The 24,663-nt window shown below is 37.6% G+C and overlaps 1 protein-coding gene across 1 annotated transcript; it reads left to right on the top strand.

Annotated features, from left to right (window-relative positions):
* Window positions 1–708: 708 nt before the first annotated feature.
* Window positions 709–21,736, top strand: LOC140241417 (extracellular serine proteinase-like). Its single transcript, XM_072321148.1, has 8 exons — window positions 709–918; window positions 4,745–4,885; window positions 7,406–7,529; window positions 8,442–8,548; window positions 9,847–9,991; window positions 11,762–11,946; window positions 21,115–21,286; window positions 21,504–21,736. Exons 1-8 carry the CDS (start codon window positions 709–711, stop codon window positions 21,734–21,736), a joined length of 1,317 nt encoding a protein of 438 aa, XP_072177249.1.
* The last annotated feature ends 2,927 nt before the right edge of the window (window positions 21,737–24,663 follow it).

Here is a 24,663-nt window from a genome sequence, read left to right as displayed (position 1 = left end):
TCAACGGTTTTGCCTCCGATCATATAGAAACACCGAAATGATTTTTCTTGCACTCGATGTTAATCCTCACACCGTTCAAGAAGAACTTCGAAGTTGGAGTGTGAATGTATGCAGTATAAAATCCTTAGAATTGTGTAGTTAAAGATGAATTAATTTGTTAGAAATTAAGTATTTGGTTGCTTTGGGAGATCATTACATAGATTACCTATGATCTTTTTTTTTCTGATGATTACTCGTCGCCTCTCTAAATCTCTTTACAAGGAAACTCATTTCAGATGGCATATCAACTCCTTGCATAAAGGCCAGTGTAGTCAGATAGTGAGAAAATTGGATTGACATTATTATAATTATAAAGCTAACAGTTTGCAATGTCTACGGAAGGTCTTTATTGTTTCTATCTATGTACAATGTACATATTCGTAGCTAATAAAACCAGACATTCCAGGAGGTAAATCCCGAACTTTATTGAGCACTTTGTTGGGGCCAGGCGTCAGGCCGCTTTTTCATGATTTCGCTTGAACAACCTAAAGGCTAATGTCACTTCTGTGAGTTTGCATGTGAAGACCTCTGGCAATTTTGAAACTAGCTCAAGAGAAAACACTTGTTTCGTGTTGATAATTTAGTCTCTCCGAGGAAAATTACTGCTCTACATTCCTTCTCTGAAATATTGTTTTCTACTTTCAAACTGGTGCAAAGTAAGTGCAAACAATGCCCCGGTCATGCAGTTTTTGGGTGCTCGTCGTGTTGGGAATAGCACTTCTACGGGAAGGTGAAACGTTTGAACCAAAGCCCATCAGAGAGAGCCCTTCTCCAACACCGTCACGGCCTGCTATCAAGAGTGACAGTGGGCCGACTTCAAAGCTCAGGACGAAAGCAGAAAGTCACCGGGTTCCAGGAGAGTACATTGTCGTCCTCAAAGTGAGCGAAGTGAATTATCACATAATCTACTTGCTTCCTTTGATCCAAATAAAGCGCCTATTTTGCTGATGATTTCCATTCCAAAGAGTTGTAGGCTTATTGATACGCATTCTTTTGTAAACCTCGACAATTAGGATTAACTTCGAAATAGTTTCTTCCTACAAAGTCATTGTTATGTCTACAAAATTACATGTCGCAATATGCACCTTGACCCGAGATAACACCATTTATTCGATAAACTGCCTTTTCTAGATGAAGTTTAGTGTTCTGGACGGGCATGCATAGGACAAAAATACTGTGTTTAGTTGACTGTGTACTCATGAAGTAAAACCGATTAAAAAGATAAGATTATGACAATGGCAATTTTTGTTTTCAGTTTAGTAATGCTCCCTCATATTTTGTAACAATGCATATCAGTCTGGACGACACAAAATAATTCCAAATTCAAATCCAAAGACTACGTGAAAATATAGAGGAGATGAGATCTCCTGTATATCTGACAATCTGTAGTAACTATAATCAGAGAGGATTATGATATTCAAATCTTGTCAGACAGAAGAATTTGATGTATCATGGCAAAAATAGGGAAACCATCCATCCTTTCCACTATGTGCCCTCGAGAAAGCATTTTGTTTAAGTAAGTTCCTTCTTGATATCGAAAAAAAAAAAACAGCACACACACAATCGTGTTCTAATTGCTCCGTTTATTAGGAGTAGTGCTCATACGAGAATGAATCAAAATAAGATAGAGACCTTCGAATGCTGGCCGTTTGTGGTATCATTTGCTTTATTACAGAGAAGACGCTTTCATAATCATAAAAAAACATAAAGTGATTCGTTCTTCTTTCATCGGCTCACAACGCCCATCCGTTACCATGCCGTGTTTTAAAGGTAATACTACATAATATAGTAATTTTATAAACAATGTAGTAACAAACTAAAAATCAATCACTTTATTTGCATTGTTATTGGGGCTTCATCACATTTTGGTCCTTATCGAATGCATGGATATTAATGCTATAACTAATACCAGTCTTAAGGATCTGACATCGTGCTCGGAACACTATCAAATACTGATATTTAGGACCTAAATATATACATTCAAATGCTCCATTATCAAGTTTCAGTATTCATTACATGGGTATCAAGAAGGGAATGCATTCGAAACTTCTTGTAAAAAGCATAATAAATATGTGCATGTGGGAACAAAAGATGCAGTTACGTGGAAAGTGTGTTTACGAGTCCGGTAAATATGATATTGACTATTTTTCTTAGTAATGTTACATCTGCAGCGGTGGATCTATCACTGGGTCTACCCACACTTCGTCAAATCACTTGGTCTATACTCCCACTTGGTCATAGCCATTTAGTCTCAACCCACATGGTCTGATCCCATGTCATCTACAACCAGTTTGTCTATATAATGACTATTTAGTTCAATTGCCACTTATGCTCATTATCAGTTTGTCTACTTATGATATTGTTGAGACCGCTGAGTAGGTACCCAAAACAGAGTTCAACTCTAAAGGACATAAGAAGAAACCAGGCACCAGTCATCTCGATGGCTAATGTCTCAATCCAGTATTTTATTCGAGCTTGCAAGATTACATAACTGTCACACACCAGTGCTGATACCAAGATTTAGTTTTCTCCCCAGTCAACTTCAGAAGACATATTCCTCAAGACTCACTCTAATTTCTTCCAACAGCAAGGCATCATTCATCACCTTCGTGCATACAACGAATTACTTTAAGAACAATGACTCTACTCTACAGTGACCGTAAGCGACGACCATTTGTGGTCTGGTCTGGGGACAGAGTCTACTTCGGTTGATAAACTCTACGGGGGCTCGTCCGTGGCAAGGAAGAACCACAGATACAAACAATGTTCTCAGATAATGTGTCCGCCCATAAGACTTGCCCTACCAAACTTTCAAGTGTAATCCTAATTTGCCTAACTCTGGGACCGTAACAATATGCCCATTCGTTTAACAAGCACGGGTTGTTAAACAAAATGAAAAAAAAAAGTCCAAGGAGAGAAAAAAAAATGCAATTAGGCCATCTGATCATGAGACGAAATGATTATTGGCCAAACTGGATCTTAGACAAAGTGAGAATTGCACCAAACGGGAATTAGACGAAATTGATAGCAGACAAAAAGAGTTTAGCCGGAGTATGCGACCATCTGATAGTAGACCAAGTGAAAATAAACCCCTGCAGCTGGTGATAAATACATAAAGACATCAACATTATGTAAAAACATTTTTTTAGAAATCAGTATCCTTCAAAATCTTGTGTCTCGAATTTAATCGACATTCAATATCCCCTTAGGTTTTTTTTCAGTTCTATAAGAATGTTCATTACGACGTGTTAAGGTTAGGACCACTTTCCCCAAGTTCTTAGATAATTCATTATAATTATTATTAGTTCTAATTGTTCATGTAGTTTAAGATCGCTAAAATCAATTTCAAATGAAAGTTAAACAGCATGAAGCCACGAATTATATCGTGCTTGTTTGTGGCGCCATTAATTGCAGAAATTGATTTACATAGAATATCCTTTTCAGATCGCCATGACAAATTTGATACTATCAATATACAATCCACCTGTTATTGATCAGTATTTAGGAGACAGGTCTTTATCTTATGCTGAATCTTCTCCCTGGTACAACATTCCCTTGCGTATTCATACTATGCCCACAACTTTTTTTTTTTTAAAGAGAGCACTATATATTTCAGTGATCTTATGACTTAATTGACAACTTCAAATTCCTTTCTTTCTTGCTTTTTGTGCTCTTCAAAGTGTGATAAGCGGCATTATACCTTGTATTCATTATCATCAGTGATAAAAATCAACGCATTATAATACCATATCAAAGGTTTTGCTTACAAACTGGTAGGTCAATACTCAGGGAAACTTTAAGCATGAGTGAACACATTCGTTTTTGACCTTCAAGATACAACAGTTAAAATGCAAAAAAAAAAAAGACATGTTGTCGTTTATATAATGCAAATACCCTTCAAGATAGCAATAACAACAAAAGACCAAGGAAACACAATGTGTATGAATGAAACAGTTCAGTTCAGTTCAGTTTATTTTATTTAATCACGGCAATTTGCTTCAGCAAAGCTGTTCTTCTGCAAATCCGTGAACAATATAAAAATAGCAGTAATACATACAAAGTGAATATACAATAATAAAGAAATGAACAAGTATCAGGTATAGCAACAAAAACAACGAAACATTAAAAAAGTAAAGCAAAAAAAAAAGGACAACGGAGCAAATACCCTAAAGAAACATGTTATTTCAACAATATCAAGTAGAGACAGGAGAGAGAGAGAGAGAGAGAGAGAGAGAGAAATCCTGAGCAGTTGCTTCGGCTACAGCAGATATATATCAAGAGCTCGTTTGAAACTGGACAGAGAGAGCTTACATTTCAGATCATAAGTTAACCAAGTAAGTTTTCGTTTCCTTGCGTCTCTTTATAGCCTCAAACAAAAACAAGATGAGAATATAAAAAGGGGAAAACTAAGACTTTCCTTTCAATTTCAACTTCAAAAGCAAAATATGTAATTTCATTTTAAATATACGAACCCCGTAGGAAATAAAGATGACGAAACATCATCTCTCCTAACGTGTGAAACGTGATCAAAAGCAAGCCTGCATGGGCTTGACACATGATAAAAGCTGAGTTTATGTTACATCTTTTTAGTAGGCTATGGTACTCGAAACGTTGTAAATCATGAGTCTATCAGGCAGTTAATAAATCTGCCGTATCTCTATTGTTGTTGTTTTTTTTTCTCTCGAATCAATTTGTTTGTTCATAGCCGGATTATGACATAAACACGTTCATGGACTCGCATTCACCCACAGTTCAGGCGTCGGGAGCGAATTCTTCAATTCTATCTGTCTTCACTACCGTTGTCAAAGGCTTCTCCGCTCGTTTGTCTCCCGAATTGCTCCAAAGAGTAAGGAACACTATGCAAATACTATTCTGGAGCTCTCTTTTGGTTCTGAAGTAAATTCTTCTTTTTGAATCTGTCTCGTTAATGTTTTTGCTACAGGCCTTTCTGCTGAAACTCTTCAGCCCCCCCCCCCCCCTTTTATACCCCTTTTTCACTGCTACCATTTCACTAAGATATATAATTTTTATTACCGATATTCAAATGTTTAGTGGCAGGAGGAATAGAAAAGTTTATTCTTTTTGTGTTTGTTGGTAGGTTTGTATATTAAGACAAGCCCCTTCACACTGGACACACAAGATTATTGTAAAAGTGAACAGAAAAATATAAAATGTCATTAAAACATGATAAATCTTCATATTACCAGCGAAAAGCATTCCTGGCATTGAATTCTCTCCTATTTTCAGGACTATTTCGTCCCTATACTGCAATTTTCCTACAGTATAATTATATGTTCTCATGACATGGCCTACCCATGAATATCACATTTTGGACTATAGGTCTATACCATATTCATCCACAGACATTATGATTTTCATCGAAGCAAAGCTTATCTGTACTTCACCTGTGTTTTGGATTTGATGTAAACCTCACGTAGATCCAGATTAATGCAATGCAGCACTGAAAGCGCTTGTTTTTGTCGTGTACGTGGTATTTGTAATTCTACATCATGTAGTACGTAAAAAAGATACGCTATTGCAGGATCTGTTAGATCCGTATCTGAATGGAAGGTGTTTTATTTTCTCTTTTCACACTTCACTGCAACTAGTTTAAAGTGTTTGATCAAGATGCACGTTAAACATCCACATGACGGATTGAAAGTTCGATTACTAGTATAGTTAAAGTGGCACCATTGAACAACGTTAAAAGTAAAGAAAACTCTAATGGTTATTTATTAACCGCTTTGCTGGTGGACATTGGTAGGGCAGCAACAAGGGTTTGAAGAATATATGAAAAGCAGCAAAGCTTGTAACAATTACCCTAGTCTTTTCACAAGAACATTGCGGACTTCATATTGTTGAATAGTACAAGTACACCTGTATTTGTTTTCTGTCTCTGATTCCCCCTCTCCTAACACAAGCAGCTGATATGCATATCAGAGCCTACAAACACACACACACACACACACACACACACACACACACACACACACACACACACACACTCTCTCTCTCTCTCTCTCTCTCTCTCTCTCATACACAAACAAACACACATTGTACATAACGATGTACGAGAAATTGAGGCTCGACATTTTTTTTTTCCCCTCTCTGGCGGCCCTTCGGGCTTTACCTTGAAAAAAAAAAATATATATATATATATTAGCATCATCAGAAAAAAACCGAACATTGCATTCCACTTCAAATCTTGCTGATTGGGCCAACAAAGGATAACCTTTTTGGAAAAGTGGCTTTCCGACATAAATCTGTGCAGTGGTCACGTGCCAGCGGGCCACTGCTAGTGTTGATCCTTGTATACACGAACGAAATATCGATATCTTGTTCAAGTCCTGGAATGAAAATTCAAAGGTAACGCTTTTCTGCTTTAATTCTGCATTGTACGGTATCACATTTCTAATGAATGTTCTGACGAAATACAGCGTCCCTACACATCACGCCTTTGAGTGGGTTACGGAGGCATATTATTGCATTCCATTGCTACTTTGTTTAAAGTCCTATTGTAGGTCCATTCAAAGCATGCATTTTTGACCCAGGAGGAAGCATAAAATGTCTGAAGCGGGTGAGATGATGAAGTGTATGACTTGGAGAAAAAAACAAACGACGAATTAGAAAAATATGAGGATTAGTTTTCGCATTGAAACTGATGTTTCTTGTTTTGTTTTAATGACATGCTATGGCAGCTTTTAATAGTAAAATCTGATGTAATGCTCATGATACGTTTACACCATGTTCTTGGCTGCCACGACAGCCACATTTCAGGCTACCGTGGTCAAAACGGGATGGACGTGAGACAACGCGGTGGGACGTATGGGAAAGGCAAACGTGACAGGCCGTGGTTGCCATGTCAGATGTGTAAACTTTCAGATGTGTAAACTGTCCCAATTCGAATGCAGCCGTTTGGCAGCCTCGTTTGGCGCAACTTTATGCGCCGTCCCGCTACGGACCACCTCTAAGTTTTATTACGGCCTATTGCGTGCCGTTTTGTTGTGTTCACCCTGTTTTATTACGGCGTACAATGTTTCTCATCAGCAGCGGGACTGCCGTAGCATTTTTTTTTTGACAGTTTAAAAATCTTACACAGCATCCACGGCAATCACTGCCTGTCACGTCTGGCTATCACGTCTCACCGCATAGTCTCACGTCCATCCCTTTTTGACCATGGTGGCCTAAAACGTGACTGCCGTGTCCGCCGGGAACACAGTGTGAATACAGCACTATGAGAAACTTGTATCCTGTGCAAAAACGGGGATGAACCCAACAAACGAAACGTTCTTGTTTGATTACCAACATCCCTCTCTCGATGGACCATCATTTCTTTTTATTCTACCTTTGTATCTTAACGATAAAGTTCTTGGAGATGGAGGAGGTGTCTTACATCGAAGAAAACAGCATCGTTTGGGCGCAGTACTCATGGGGAATTGATCGTGTCAATCAACGCAGGCTCCCGCTAGACTTAAACGCTTACTACGATGGTATGTATGATTCCATTGAAAAAATAAGATTTTCTTTTTATCAAGATTATCAGAAAACATCACAAAATCTTAAAAAGTCATTGACGATTCCCCAGTGCAGAAATAAATTCTTTAATATGGATAACTTGAATGAAATGCACAATGATGGGAACAAGTGATTTCTTTTTTTATTCTCTCTCTCTCTCTCTCTCTCTCTTCTGGGGGATTACTATGAAAAGAAAACATTGCATATGATTATAAAACATGTGATAGGTGTCAAATCTTTATATTTGTCCTTGCTGGTTACCACTTAATCCGCCGAAGTTGCGTGGTGAATAATTATTTTGTTTCCATATTCATTATCTATTCCAATTCCTATATCTGTATTTTCAAAAGTTACGCTTTTTGACACTGAAGATTTTGCCTTTTTTTTCAATCCCATCACTTCTAAGTTTATTTTAAAGGGGCACACGTGTCCATTAAAAATGAATGTTCATTTTCCAATTTTCTTTTGTCTAAACTGGAGTCTTCTTTCACATTTTTTTCTCGTAAGGTTGCCCACTCACGAGTTTATACAGCCACAAGTTCGACATTGAAAGAAGGTCCATGAGTCCCGCAGTCCACAAATCATACAGCCCATTAGTTCGACACTAGGCAAATAAGGCACACGAGTTCGACATTACAACACGAAGTTTAAAATGTCGGTCCTGTAGGCCTTATTGTTTGAACTCATGGGCTGTATGATTCGTGCGCTGTATGACTCGTAGGACGTATGACTCATGGGCTGTATGGTGTGTGATTCGTTGGTGTCGAACTCGTGACGTGCACCCGTCCTAGACACCCCATTCGAACGCTGACATTTATTGGCCCAATCAGCTCAGAGTCGTTTCGTTCGCTGTTCCTTACTGCTCTCTAATGCGTATGTGCATTCAGGTGGTGGGAAAGGAGTTAGCGTATACATCCTGGACACTGGAATTAGTCCGAACAACATTTTTTTCGGTGACAGGGCTGTCGTTGGGACAGACACTGTTGGAGGACAAGTATGTATATCTGAAGGAATTCGTCTTATGTGTGTATGTGTGTGTATGTGCGTATTTGCGTGTTTGCATAGGAAACGTGGGACATTGCGTATTTGTTTAACAACACCCCCCCCCCCCCACCTCCCCCAATGTCTGGTTGTCGACATTCCCATCATGAGTGAGCATATTGTACATTGGTCACATTTATACAACTCTCCTTATTTTTGATCATTCTATTTTTCTTGAAACTGTCGGTGTAAGTTAACACTATGTTCAGGTAGACTGTGATGGCATAATGAAAAATCAAGTAACCACAATGTGTCGTTACCACATCTTCTTCAGAGTACCTTGTTTCCTTACACTGTTTCCTTGAAACGAGGCGTCTTGTTTCAAAAGAACATTGATATCGTGTAAGTTCATGTCACAGTATATTCTAGCAATGAAATTTTATGTTTTCAAGGTATAGGGGATTTAGTTGAGTATGAAAACTTCTCAAAGTACAGGATGTACACGTTTTAGGTCTGGATTTTAACGTGGGTCTCTTGTTGAAATCTAAAACATCATCCAAGATACAACGATGCTGCCATATGCTTCAAAACCTCGCAATGGCTTGGTCATCAAGACATTTTTTTTTAAAGTAGCTTTACAGTCGTTTTAGTGACGATGGGCAAGGATAAGCTAATAACAAATTTAAATTTTCGTTCATTTCTAAATTCCAAACCTTCTTGCCTTTGAACTGTTTTATCATTCTAACTTCATGACTTTTGTTGCGAAAGATACAAGGAGAAAAAAAAAGAACAAGAACATTATTAATTTGTTCAGATTAGAGGAAGACTTGTAATTATTTAGAGCTTCATCACCTTGTATCTTTGCAAAGCTAGAGCTTAATCATTAAAGCAAAAAGAATCAAGTTTTAAAATTGTTTGGTCTTAACAACAGAGTAAGGAAGATATCATTTTAGGGTAAAACATGTTAGTAAGTAAGTTCAGTTTTGACAGAAAAACACTGTGTTAGGAAAATTTTTATCATAGAATCATTTATATCTATATGTTTTATAGCCCTAGTCAAGTTGGACACACAAAAAGCCCTTGTGAAAAGGATGCATGCGTTTGTCGGGACTTAAACTCGGGTCTCTTGTTGAAATCTAGAGCATCATCAAAGATACAGCGATGCTGTTGTGTGGTTCAAAGCCTTAATTGCTACGGTTTGATCATCAGGGCGTAGTCGCATCTGGCGTCAAGACATGTTTTTCATTACAGTCTTTTTGGTACGTATGGCCAAGGAGGATTTAATTCTTGCATTTCGTTCATTTGCTCCAGGAAGGAATCGATTGTAGGGGACACGGAACGCATGTCGCCGGAACAATAGGGGCAGACTCTTACGGTATTGCCCGAGCTGCGACCCTGTATGGAGTACGTGTTTTAAACTGCTACGGCCGTGGAACCCTGACTGAAACCATAGAAGGTAAATGCCCCTGTCACACTTTTCCAGATAAGGCAAACTCATAAGAAACGCATGTCGTATCCGTTGATATCCCTTAAAATGAGCGCTCATATCCTTGTTACCTTTGGATGGATGCTTATCTTCCGTCAGAGCGTCCAGGAAACGTTGTGCATGCACAAAGTGTTTTTTTTTTCCTCGCTAAAAGCGGATATCGTTATCCGACCCTTATCCGATAGTTGTACGTTTCCTCCTGTATCTGTACTGTACTATGTTGTTTTCCACGCGTTTCCACGCGTTGGCCTTTTGCAAAGTCAGTTACTGCTAGATGGAACGGATGGAACGGCTATGCACAGCACATCAAACGCATTACCACGGCATAGCCACAGGACGACTACCGGGCAAACACATGTAGTTACTGATGGCTAACTGACAGGTCGGCCATAAGTGATGATAACAGCATATTATGTACAGAATATCCGCAGGACATCCGCCGTATATGAGCAGGACATGAAGCTGATATTTAACGAATATGTACCGGCCTTGCTGCACTGACTCCCTCAAGGACATACATAAATCCCGTAGGACCTCGCCCTTGTAATTCTTCTATGACTTTTTGTTGTCTGTCGTGACGAGCTGCCACCGTCTTCAAGCTATACATCGACACAGGGCAGCGTGTCAGTTAGACACACGATTTAATAAGGCGAAACAAATCAGAACTACTTTGACCAGTCCCCCTGAATTAACCACGCAAGTGGTGTATTTCAGGTGAAAAGGTGAGATGCACATCAAAGAGAGAACAACATGCATAACAATTATATGATTCAAGGTCGGAAGGACATGGGGGAAACAACCTTCTCACCCTTCTGTGACAGGATAACAAGTCTTTCGGAAGAGCAAGATTTCAGTCAGTTTACTATCATGCATGGCTGTTGCAAGAATGTTGCACATATTAATGAGGAACTGCACAGATCTGAATAAACTTAGGAAGCATCAATATAACATAATACTACACCAATAATACCACCACAATGGGCAGCCCTTTAGTATTACATTCGTCAGAGTGGAGCGATGAAGCACAAACAATATGACTTGGCATCGGCTGAGATGAACTGTTGGATATTCACAGGTTAAAAGTTGTGACTTTCATTGCTCTGTTGATTGAAGTGGCGAACTTCAAGTTGGAAGGGAGACTGCTCCAAACCTTGAGTCCAATGTCCTAACATGAAAAATGTATTTCTGGACATTGATATTCTGAACACAATCAAATGTTCTTTGACTCCCAAATATACTAATACAGCGGATGAGTTCAATGAAGAATACTCCTGGTGTAATATACATTTTCATGTTCATGAGGAAATCAATGTTGATCAAGCTGTTAATCATCATAAAAACATCTGAAAAAATAATCAGGAAAACAAAAAAACATAAAGAAAACTAAATTTCTAAAGTAACACCGAGCACCGAATTAATCTGATCACTACGAATCCCAACGCTAACTTGATCTTCAATATCTTCAAGAGAACGTTACTGTTGGCAATTGGCATGCCATTTTTTTTTTTTTTAAGAATGGAAGAATCACAAAATTAACGAATATGACAGAAATCAAGAAATGATTCCTACTTCTGCAACCGCTTGTCATAGTTGACAACAATAGTATGAAGTACCTTAAATCTTTTATTTCATTTGTGCTCACTCATCCTTCAATATCCTGCCATCCTGCAGTATCTGGTTTTTTTTTCCCCTGGCTGTGTCCAATTACGAAAACGGTGTTTCTTTTTTTTCCATAAGCAGGTCTGAATTGGGTTAGACAAAATGCGAGAAAGCCAGCCATCGTTTCGATGTCCCTGGGTTCCGTAGGCTCCGATGCCGTCGACGATGCCGTAAACAATGTCTTCAATTATGGTATTACAGTTGTGGCGTCAGCGGGAAATGACAGAATGGACGCATGCACGTTTTCACCTGCAAGAAATCCAAATGTGAGTTAACTTCGGTATACTTTTCTCATTTTTTCTTCTCTATATAGTTCAAGTTCAAGTTCAAATTTTATTCGTTATTCCACAAGGAAATAATATATAAACGTAAATCTCACTTTCTTGAGTGACAGAAACAATGCATGTAAATTTGGACAGAGAAAACAACAATAATAGAAAAAAACTAACAGTAGCAATACATTGCAATAATTGCTAAGGTAACGAAAGTGAAATAATTGTCAAAATGCACTGTGTGAAAAAACGGAGGGACCCACTAAAAAGACAATGCTTTTACAGTGCAGGCCCCTCTTGTATTAAAAGCTCGATGCAAAAATTGCTTGAAAACAGCAACAAAGTAGCACAAAAAGTTTGGCACAAAAAGTCTGGTAGCCCACTAAGAGACAGATGGACAAACAGTTACATACAAAACAACAACAAACAAAATAATGAGCATGAGAGAAGACTGGGACAGCAACGAGACACTGACTTGACGACACGAGAGGAAACAAGACTATAGCGTGACAAAGAGGTAACAGAATAGACAGGAATATGTAACAGAGACAACGATCCTCGGAGGTTTGAGGAAGAAAGAGAAGAAGAAAAAGAAGAAAAAAACAAGAAAGAGAAGAAGAAAAAAAAGAAGAAAAAGAATATACAACAACCCTTCAACTGCGAAGTATAGGTTTAAGAAGATCTTATCATAGACAAAGCTTAGGCAATAGTAACAATAATAAAAAGAACGACAATACAGATTTTGCGGACGGGTAACAAAATAAGCCTATAAACTAATCTGATTCTGGGGGTCGTCATTATAGGAATTGTAAAAGAAAAAACTTCAATCTCCTTTTAAATGAGTATGTAGAAGGAGCAGATTTTATATCGTGATTCAGGGAATTCCAATAATTTGCTCCAGTGTAAATAGGTGTATTCTTTGCTAGAATCGTTCGAAGAAGTGGTAAGTGAAACTCGTTAGAACGTCGGGTGGGGTAATTATGGAATGATTGATTTTTTTTAACATAGAACCAAAGATAGGTGGGAGTAAACTGTTATCATACATGTACATAACTTGGCCTAAGTTAGATAAAAATAATTCGTTGATTTTTAATAGCTTATTACAGTCAAGCAATGCATTTGTATGTGAACGTGTGGGAGAATTGGAAATGATACTGAGGGCTTTCTTTTGCAGTAATAACACTCTATTCAGCAGCGTCTGATGAGTATTGCCCCAAGCTAAAATTACATAATTAAAGTAAGGGAGTATCAAAGAGGAGTATAACACAAGTAATGTCTTTTCAGGAATATAAAAATTTCAGTCTGTTCATAACACCTATATTGCGAGAAATACATGTTGCAGATATGATCAACATGTATTTTCCAAGAAAGTTTATTATCTACAAAAATACCAAGAAATAAAAAACATGTCACACTTTCTAAATTACAATCATTCAGAACTATTTCTGAATTCAAAGAATCAACAGTATTGCTTAAAAGCATATATTTTGTTTTTTGAACATTCAATGATAACTTGTTAGCTCTGACCCAATCGGTCACTTTTTTCAATTCTGTATTAACTTGTTGAACAAGAACATCGATATCGTTATGTGCATGAAAAACACTGGTCATCAAAAAAGTGTATAAGGGAAAGTACCTCAGATACAGAGGAAAAAAACATTGATATATATTATGAATAACAGCGGCCCTAAAAGACTTCCCTATGGAACGCCACACTTAACATGTCTTATAACTGAATTATATCTTTAATTGAAACAAACTGTTTCCTGTTAGCTAAATAACTCTTGAACGACTCCAAGGCCTTCCCGCGTATTCCATAGTGCGATGACTTGTGGAGTAAAATGTTGTGATTAATTGTATCGAAGGCCTTGGAGAAGTCCAAGAATATACTAATCAAATGAGAATGGTTGTCAGTTGCATTAACAACTTTATCAATAAAATGAAGAACTGCATTGATAGTACTATGTTTTTCTGGGAAACCAAACTGGGAATTTGTGAAAATTTTGTGCACATTAAAAAAATTGATAATTCTGGTGTATATTATTTTTTCTAAAATGGCTGACATCCAGATTATTGCCTTTCTTAAATATTGGAATCACTTTAGCCAATTTCATTTTATCAGGAAACATATCATCAAAAATTGACAGATTAAACATGTGAGCCAAGGGGTCTGCAACTGATGATATAACACCTTTAAGAATACAATTATCTATATCATCATAACCGGAACTGCGTTTGTTTTTAAAGAGGATACAATATCGATAATCTCATATCTATTTGTTGGAGTTAAAAAAGAGAATTGGGGTTACACTAGTCTAAGTAAAATTCTGTTCTGCAGCCGGAATACCATGAGTAAGCGTTTCATCTATTTTTGAAAAATAAGAATTAAAAACATTTGCAATATCAACAGGGTCATTAATTATTTCATCATCCCACTTTATTTCACCAATTTCTGCTTTTTTGTTCCGAATATTCATAGCCTGCTTTAAAACTTTCCAGGTATTCTTAATATCAAATTTAAATCTCGACAGCTGCTGAGAAGTGACAGTAATACCGATTACAATCCTTGTACAATTTCCTTGCTTTCCTGTTCTATCGTAGTTATATACATAAGGTAGTATATTCATTCCTTCCACAATTCTTCGAGGGACTTCAATGCCCCAAAACAAATTCGTTTTGCCAATTGACAAAGAACTGCCAGGTTGCAATTCAATCCGCCTGTACAAGGGCCCTCAAGCAGGACATGTTTTCCCTTCCCAAGGTTAAACATATACTAGTAAATGCCATGAAAAATGCAAAATATCGATCGGACGTGAGATATCAACAGAGCGTGCGCTGTTGGGATCGCAAAACTCTCTTACAATTTGTATTATACACTATAGGGCACCCGAATGGTCAACATCTTCAATGACCTTAGCTTCAGGAAGAAACTCTAATCTTTCGATCAAAGTCATTTTTCTGGACAGCATCAAACACAAAATCAATAAACATGAACAGTGGCGGATCCAGAGGGGGGCGCAACCGGCGCACACCCCCTTTAATTTTCATTAAAAACAAAGAAAATAAAAAGAAAAAAATGAAATAAAACCCGGAAGTGGCACCAGAAATATTAGTCACGCCCCCCCCCCCCCCTTTGCAGAATTCCTGGATCCGCCCCTGATGAATATACGCCACGAATGCAGCCACTTTTGTCTATAGGGGAACCTGATAAAATAGGTTTTTTCGTATATGAGATGACGCCACATGTATACCAGGTTCCCGTAAGGAACTGGTTATTTTTCCTTTTTTCTTCTTCTTCTTGTTCTTCTTCTTCGACACCTTTTAATTCATAGTTCGAGATTCACACACCGCAAGCGTTGTATAGCAGATATCTGTTTTGTTAAAGATTGCTTCAGTGAGTTATATCATTCATTCCTTCCTTCATGAAGGAAAATTTATCTAGTCTCTAGATCTTACTCTTTTAATAGGCTTTGTTCTCTTGAGACAAAGAAATTGTCTTGTAATTTCATTCACACTGTAAAAGGTAAGAAATGAAGTGTGCCATCGATAAGGTAAGAGCAAACATAGATTAATGTCAAAGAAGATGCGTGGTGTCAACCAAATGACAATTGTATATCAAAGGTAACTTTACCAGTATAAAATTTCTATTCATATGAATATTGTCGTTGTCCCAGCGTTTTCATGGATTCATTCTCACATTTTGGTACAGAGTGAATAGGCGGGTGAACTCCCTTATCCGACGCAGGGTCCCGAAACTACACGCTCCAGCTGAAATAGGTTCCCTCCACTATTGCACCCCATACACAACAAGCGATAACTGCGTCCCGTCTTCCTTTTAATAGAAGATAGAAAATAGAATATATTATATTCGGAGAATTAAAAAAAAATATCAAGCTTCAGTTTTGAACAATTTTCAAATGTCATGGCTTTTTCTTTCAAACAATTTAACTTCCTTCGTTTTCACTGTTAGTGTGAGGAAAACTATAGGGAGATTATTTCACTATTTGGGAGCAACATACATGAACGCCCGATCACCAAGAGAATTTTTTGGATTCCCTGACGGATTTCAACGATGAATGATTTTGAAAACCCCGGAGATGGTCAAATGTTTGAGATGATGACTTTAACTGCATGGGTTCATGCAAAAACCCTGGTGCTGCACCAATACTATCTCTGTACATGCTATTCAAAGGAGTTCTCCGTTTCACAATTAGCCAATGTAAATCATGAAATGATGGACTACAATGAGAAACAAATAAGAATTGCAATGTAACGTAGCACACGCATTCTGCGCAATTTGCAGCTGCTTGTCAGGTATGAGACCAAGGAATGAGCTGTTTTCATAATGCCATCAACTTTTGACAAATGCAATGATGATCTTATTCAATACTATCACTTGCAAATGCTTCCGAATATAAACACATAAATGTATGCTTGCAGCAGATACCCTTCAAAAGTTATGTGTATAAAAATCAAACCAATTCCCCAAATTGTTTGAGGCAATAACTAACAATAATAGTAAGAATGTGCCCACAGTCACAACAGACAAATCAAAGAATAAACTAGACTTAGAAATGTGTCATAACAATTTAGATGATCCGTTTGCGATCTGAGGCCATTGCCTTGAAAGCAGAAACACGTCAGAATGACGTCAATTTCACGTCATTGCTGCCGTCAGAAAGACGTTAACTGTTTACAATTTCTTGTATTTTTGCTCAAATGGAAGACGTAAAAAAGAAGTCACATTTGTGACGTTAAAATGGCGTCCCAATGTGTCGTATTTTTACATAAATAAACAAAGACAATGAACGTCTTTTAGAGGTCTCAAACTGCGTCAAAATGTCATAGTCTTGCTCTATGGAAGACGTCCCAAAAGACGTGAATGTTCCAGACTATACAGGGATAAGTTGATGACATCTGTCAAGACTGGAAGAAGCGGGTCCAGACAACTCAAAACAAGTTGAAAATGCATTTGTAACACTGGCTAGATTTTTTTTCACACCTCACAACAAGGGCCTTGGCATATGTGACCGATAAGGTCGAGAAGTTGTCAAGCAAAATATCATCAGGATATGAAGACACAGAATTGGAGGTGGAAGGAGGTGTAGCGGGACATCCATCTGGACAGAGTTCATCTGTTTTCTGCATGAGGAAAAAAAAACTCCCAAAGTCGTTTGCTAGAGCTACAGTGTCAGGATTGGGAGGAAGAGGAACATCTTGTTTACGTTCAGGTAGCTTATTTGTGCACTGGAACACTTCACGTGGTTGGACTTGTGCTTGTCAATTTAGTGATATGGAGAAGACGTGCCCTGCAGCGCTCATCACATTATTTGCTCATATTCTCGTATCCTTATATGCAGCGAGATCAGTGTCAGAACTACGTGTAGCTCGTTTCTTGAGCCTTTTAGCTGCCTTCACATCATTGTTGCAACAAGGAACAAGATTGTGCGATGAGATCTTCTTTGTCAAGAGGGGAACGTGATCATCCAGGGCTTGTGAGAAGGTTGCGTTATAGCAGTCAACCAATTCATGTAGATCCTTCGGAGTGTCAGTGCAGCGTCTGGATGAACGTAGGTCATCTTTCAATGAATCCAGGTCTATAGACTCTATGAAATCACAGGCACAGTAAGCTTCTCAGCATCCAAATGACAAATCACGAAAGAATGAAGTGAGAGAAAATGATGTGGCATTAGTTGACACGAAATAATGTTTTCTGCTTGAGGGGAAATAACAAGATCCAAAATACTGCCTGATTCATGTGTGGGCTCGATGACATGCTATATTGTAAGCCTACAGACTCCAAAACATCAACAGACTGGGAAGATGATGGGTCACTTGGTAAGTCAACATGAATGTTAAAGGCACCGGTAGAAGCAGAAGCGGATATGTATAGACAGGATAAGAGACTCGAGGTATTCACCAAATTCTCTGACGAAAGTGCTTATTGAGAATGGATGGTTAGCCGAATATGGTGGCCTATAAATGACTGCCAAACACAAGCGAAAAGATTCATACTTGATGTTCCACTCCGAATATTCAAAGGATTAGTAAGGTTTCAGCTCAAGTTCCATCACTTGGTATTATTACATCCATGGTATTATTCCTTTAAGTGTACATGGTGAGAATGTTGATATCGTTACAGAATATAAATACTTAGGAGTTCATATTGACAATGAACTGTCATGGGGAACACATGTTAGGAAAACATACTCAAAGGCAAGTCAAAGGTTGTATTTTCTTAGGAAAATGAACAAGTTCAATGTGAGTAGAGATTTCATGAGACTGTTTTGCAGCTCAGTAATTCAATCTGTGATCTCATATTGTTGTGCATCTGGTTTAACTCTCTAGAGGGTACAGGATAGGTTAAGGCTTGAGAGGATTACAAAGACTGCTGGGAAAATAATAGGTGAAGATGTAGAATGTCTCAGTAATTTGGCAGGTGAACGGCTTCTGACTCACTTTCAAAAATTATTGAAGGATTCTTTACACCCACTAAATCCTCTAGTGATTTTAAATGAGTCTGGTCGAGCACGTCAGATACGTGTTAGAACAGAACGTTTTCGGAAAACTTTCATTCCATGTGCAATACACTTATTCAATAGTTTACAACGACGCTGAGTCAGTGACTGTTCGGTCTTTGCTGTTCCAGTCCTTTTTATTATGAGTCTGTAGACTGACATATGAACCTTATGAAACTGATATCCAATGTAACTATCTGTGAAGAATTATATTAGGAATTTATATACTTCATGTATGCATTTAAAGGGTGTGTACAGTTCTGGTCGAGGTGAGGATTTAGCTTTTAACGTTTTGCGAGATATTCAGAAACCACTCTATGAGATGTCAAAGAGCATGCAGTTCTAAGGGGGTATCAAAAGTTTATTCGATGAAATTAGGTTTTGAAATGGCTGAGATATCCAAAAACAAGGTGAAACAAAGATATCCTAATAAAGTTGTGGCATGTGGCCTTTTATTATTAGCACTTTTTTGGATATCTCAGCCATTTGAAAACCAATTTTCATCAAATAAACGTTGAATCCTTCTTAAAATTACATGCTCTTTCATATTTCATAAGAGGCTTTTCATTATCTCACTTAGGAATGTTCCCCACCTCAACCAGTACTGTACAGTCCCTTTAAATTTGTTATTGATGGGGAAAGCATGTAGTTTCTCTTCTAGCATATGCATTTTCTCTCTTTTCTTGCTATCTTTTTTTTTCTTTTCTCCCTCCCCCTTCCCCTACCTTCTTTTTTTGTATCATTAGATATTACAAAGAAGAATTTTTTTATTCCATGTGCAATATACATATTCAATAGTACTCGGCGACACTGAGTCAGTTGGAGCTGTTTGGTTTCGACCGTAGTCACTTTCTTTAATCTTTTCTTAGGCGTCTGTAGATTTGACACATGAATTGTGTTTAGGGATTTATATGTATCATAAGATGCCATTTAAATTTGTTATATATGCATTATGATATGTTACTTAATGTGTTATTGATGGGGAAACAATAGGGTACATGTAGTCTCTCTACCAGCATATGCATTTTTTTTCTCTTTTCTTCTTTTTCTTGCTTTCTCTCTCTTTTTTTTTTCTTTCTTCCTCTTCTTTTCTTTCCCCCTCATTGCCCTCTCACCCTTACTTCTCGCCTCGTATCACCTGATATAATGAAGACGTTTGGTCATATTTATTTATTTTCACCACTCGATTTGTTTTCACGTGCATTAAGCCCACTTGCACAAGACCATGGTAAATTGTTTGAGTAGATGCGGATTGTCTCGCCTGGAGTGTGCCGGGCGTTGATCGTGCTAACTACACGAATTTGCATGATTCGGTTGGCAGTGGTCACTGCCTGGCTTGCAACTGGTGGGACATTCCGCATCTGAAGTTACATGACGTTACATGAAGGTATGCTACTCCTGAACACTGCATTCCAGCTTGTGTCCTTCACTAGGGCACTATCGACAGGTTGTTTTTGCCTCTTTCCCAGTGCAGCCTTTGTATATATATTTCTTTCTTGTAATTTAATTCAAACACAGTGCAGTGCTTAAATGATGTCCTTTTTCTCTTCTCTATATCAGACTTTTCCTTTCTTTTTACCATTTCTAGTTGGGTGACTCCCTTTTTTCTTTCTCCCTCACTCTCTTTCATATTTCTTTCTCTCTCTGTCTTTTTATCTCTTATTAGTCTCTCTTCCTGGTTACTCTGTATTATGATTGTGAAGATTTTTTAATTGTGTTTTAATTCATGTGGATTGAATATTATGTGCGACTGCTAAGTTATATTGTTATAGTTATATTTTCATGTCTGAATTATGTATACAGTGTACTTTGTATAATTTGTATTGTATTTTTTCACCTGGAAAATGATTATCTTTTTTGTTGGAAGAAAGACTAATAAAAATATCTGTATCTGTATCTGTATCTGTATCTGTATCACTTACATTCCATCTCTAACCAAGAGGGCTATGCCACCACCAGGTCGGGATGTCCGGGGATGATCGAGAAGCTTATACCCTGTTGGGGTCACTTCAGCCCTGTGGGCATTATCAATATCTTTCAACCATGTCTCGGTTGTAACAAAAAGATCAAATTTCTCGTTCGTGACATAGTCAACGAGGGAGCAGGTTTTGTCCCGAATTGACCTTCCATTCACCATGCCAAATTTCTCATTTGACTTCTCTCCATCTTGGCACTGACATATAAAATGTCCCTTTGGTAACTGGCACTGTCATATGCGTATGATGTCGTAAGAAATATTCAGTCGAACGGAGAAAAAAAAAATTAGTGTCAGTGTTCGGTTGGTGTATACAATAACATCAGATGTCACTCATGTAAGTGTAAAAAGAATAAACACAAATAATCGATGGCTCATTGTGATATTATTGTCTATGAATTGGAAAGTCAATTGGACCTGACTATAAGAGCGGAGTTACACGAGAAATAGTCGTTCTTGGCATTGAGATTGGAATGAAAATCAAATTCTCGGAAGGAGGTACGTTCTCTTGAAGATCTTTTTAAATAAATTTGTCAAAAATTTGTGTGCTTCATTTTGCCGACAACATGAAAACACAGCTTCGACATGATTTCGCATGACATGTACAACTCATTATCATTATTGTTATAATTATGATAATTTTTGTATTTGTATACCTTTTAATGGCAGGTGTTGACAGTGGCTGCGACCGAAGATAATGACGAGAGGGCCACGTTTTCCAATTACGGCGATTGTGTGGATCTATATGCGCCTGGGGTTGATATTATCAGTACATGGTACACCGGCCGCAATGCTACTGCAACCATGAGCGGCACGTCCATGTCTTGTCCCCACGTCACAGGTGAGTTTTACGGGCTTTCGTGGACAGCGACAGTCATCTTCACGTTGTAGATGACATGAACTGTACTCTGAAACATTGTTTTAAAGGACAGTACAAGGACAAAATCGGGTTTTGTATCACCTACATCTAAGTATCGGAAATGATACATGTCATCGTAAAGTGTTATAATTATCAGTGTGTAGATAAAGGGCATGCATGCTGTTCTTTCTCCGTATAGGTGCAGCAGCCATAATACTCGGAGAACACAATTCGTACAGCCCGCAGCAGGTTATGGACAAGATTATTAATGACACCACGAACACCGTCCGGAACGCGTATCCCGCTTCAAACAACAAGCTCCTGTACATTGCTCCCCGTCAGTACGGTCAGTCCTCTCGCCTGAAGGGCACACCAGTGATCTTTGTCCCACTCTGTCTGATGGTCTTGATGGTCACAAGGAGGAAAAATTAATGACAGAATTACACAGAATACCATAGTTCAATTTTGCTATGTCCTACCCCCCCCCCCATATATATATACACTAAACGAAAAAAGTAAGTTCCCCCCTAACATTTTTGGATATATCTCAAAAAGTATTTTACGGATTTTCATAATTCAAAAGGGGATGGATAGGGAATTTCATTACTCATAACATGAATGGCGTATCATTGCCACAAGATATCATTATTTGTGTAAAAAGACGCATTTTATGTCAAAATGCATGGGAAAAAAAAATGTTGCACTTTAGGCCATATGAAGCATATTGTATACATTTCCTATGTAAGTTCACAAATGACCTTTTTAAATTGTGTAATTCTCAGGAATTTCTTCAGGTACAATGTGCTTCCCTATTAAACTTTGCATACTTTTTAAACAATAGCCTTTTCAATATGAAAATGTTGGTAGAAGCCATGTGATTTGTAATTCCAATTTGGGTTGATCACATTAATGTGTCTATGGCCATTTTACATCATGCGCTCAAGTTGTAGATCAGTTTGTTGAGGGAAATGGCATCAAACCTATGGAGTGGCCTGCAAGATCCCCTACTGTGATCCATTAGGGAATCTTTTGGATATCATTAAGCGGAAAGCGAGCAAGAAGGTGAAAGATGACACTTCATTCCAAGAATTTCAGCGCATCTTGCAGAGAGCATGGGCCAATATTGAGCAGCGCCAAGTACAAACTTTAGTTAACAGTATGAGGAAGAGATGCCGGCTGGTCATTGAGCGGATGGTGGACATATCAATTATCAAATACTTCACTGTATGCTCATGAAAAGAAAGAAACAGAAAAATATGCAATAAACCATGCTTAAATTTTCAGAATCATTGGTGATTGTTTGATTATTTGTGTAAAAGTCACTGCAAATCACTAAAGGGCAACTTTTGTTTGCATGCATTTTGACATAAAATGCATTTTTTTTTCACACCAATATTGATATCTGGTGGCAATGATTTGCCACTCATGTTATGAGTAATAAAATTTCTTATCCATTTCCGTTTGAATTATGAATATCGGTAAAATACTTTTTGAGATATATTCAAAAATGCTAGGGGGGAACTTACTTTTTTGTTGAGTGTATTTATATATGAAGGGTTTGTTTGCAAAAACCTATAAGTCCATTTTTGAAGATTTTGAAATACGATCTCTGTCATAAAGTACAAAATAATACCTTTTAAATGATATATTGGTCACTACATATAAAGCTATATATTTTTGAAGATATGGTCAAAAGAAGCAAAAATTTTCTTATTATTCTCTTTATTTCTTATTCTTTAATCGCAAATATCTCCATTTGGCAAATATGGACATATCGGTTTTTGCAAACAAACTCTTCATATATATATGTATATGCAGTGTTAAATAGTTCCAAGATTTTCACTTCTTCAATTTTGCAGCAAGAAAGTACACAAATATTTAAGTAGGTTTTGTTATTTTCGACCACTGTTCGACCTAAAAGTGATAGACAACATTTTCTATTAATTCAAGAGAACTTCTGGCCCCCGTTGCTAGAAATTCGACATGCGATTGAATGCACACTTAGCCGACAACTTGCGTTATGTAATTATGAGCTGTACTGTGTGACGGTCTATTTCTGAAAGACACTTCCATTAAAGGTTGATCGCAGTTCGTAGCGTTGGTGTTATCCTAACTCTATACAAATATAAGTGCAAAAATGACCAAAACAGGTTCCTACGAAGAGCTAGCGCATTGTGCGACATTGCAGTAGATAATATGGTAGATGACGACGGCAAGTATCGGAATATACTCCAGAAATATATACGATGCGCCATAATATATAAAATACATGCATGATTAGATGTGATTTTCAGTACACAATGATGTACTGTGGTTCAGGAATATAAAATTAGATGTTCGGCTATCCTCGATATCCTCAGCATTTTAATGTAAGGTATTAAGCGACACGCAATCATACTGACCAAAGGCCCTGAAAATACACATCAGCAACAGCTACAGGCTAAGATGCACAAGTATCAAACATTAATGATTTAATGTTGGTTTATCAGTGTACAGCGTATCTAATCAGATATCTTGCAGAGTATTTCAACCAGTCTCTTTTTCTCGTACTCGAAGAGTGTACCTCAGTTGCAACACAATGTTACTGTTTTTCTCGAAGGCATTACAAACCTGCATTAATCACCGTTACTCAGAAAACAGAAAATACATTTTTTAATGTAGATAAGATTCATATAATGGTACCCTAACAGTGTTATTTTTGCAGTCATACCGTGTTTCAAATCTCATAACTACATTTACGATGTAATTCATTTGTGTTGACATAAATGATTATGTTACTGACTAATAATTTTCCTAAGAAATGAACATTTTACATGGTATTGCATCACTTGCGTATCATAACGATGTCTTTAGTGTATGAGCTGCACATTTGTGAACTGTATCTATTTTAATACCTACATGTATCTATCTATCTATTTACCTCTTTATCTATCCATCCATCAATGTATATCTGTGATCTCTGTTCAGATTCTAAATTGACGGGAGTGCTGTAAAGGTAGTTTAGAATTTAAATGACATGTTTGTTTCCAATATTACAAATTCTGTCTGCTCTACATAATACAAAATTATACATTTGACAGTGGAAAAATAACATTAAGACAAGCTAGAAAACTTTATGACATTTTCAATATTTTGGCTCCACTTTAAGCCTATAACATTCTTTTTCAAACACGGCGAGATCTGTACAGTCTGGCTGGAACAATAAACATATCCGTTCTCCGTAAAATTTATTGCCTATGAACTCGGGAACCTACAGTTTTACAAGCGTCATCGCTTTTATGGGCCCAACCATATTTCTGACATTTACTTGTGACATCCTCAGATGATATGACCATAATACACTCGTGTTAAGTATGTTT

The sequence above is a fragment of the Diadema setosum genome, chromosome 18 (genome assembly GCF_964275005.1).
Source record: "Diadema setosum chromosome 18, eeDiaSeto1, whole genome shotgun sequence".
Classification (NCBI taxonomy): Eukaryota; Metazoa; Echinodermata; class Echinoidea; order Diadematoida; family Diadematidae; genus Diadema; species Diadema setosum.
The sequence above is the reverse complement of the archived record's forward strand: the minus strand, read 5'-3'. Positions and strand labels throughout refer to the sequence as shown.

What these genes read in the sequence shown, in the direction of transcription:
- LOC140241417 (XM_072321148.1), top strand. Translation starts at nt 709, where the DNA reads ATGCCCCGGTCATGCAGTTTTTGGGTGCTCGTCGTGTTGGGAATAGCA. An exon ending in CTCCCGAATTGCTCCAAAGA is followed by an intron (nt 4,886 to 7,405) that starts GTAAGGAACACT and finishes TTAACGATAAAG; the next exon opens with TTCTTGGAGATGGAGGAGGT. An exon ending in CCTGACTGAAACCATAGAAG is followed by an intron (nt 9,992 to 11,761) that starts GTAAATGCCCCT and finishes TTCCATAAGCAG; the next exon opens with GTCTGAATTGGGTTAGACAA.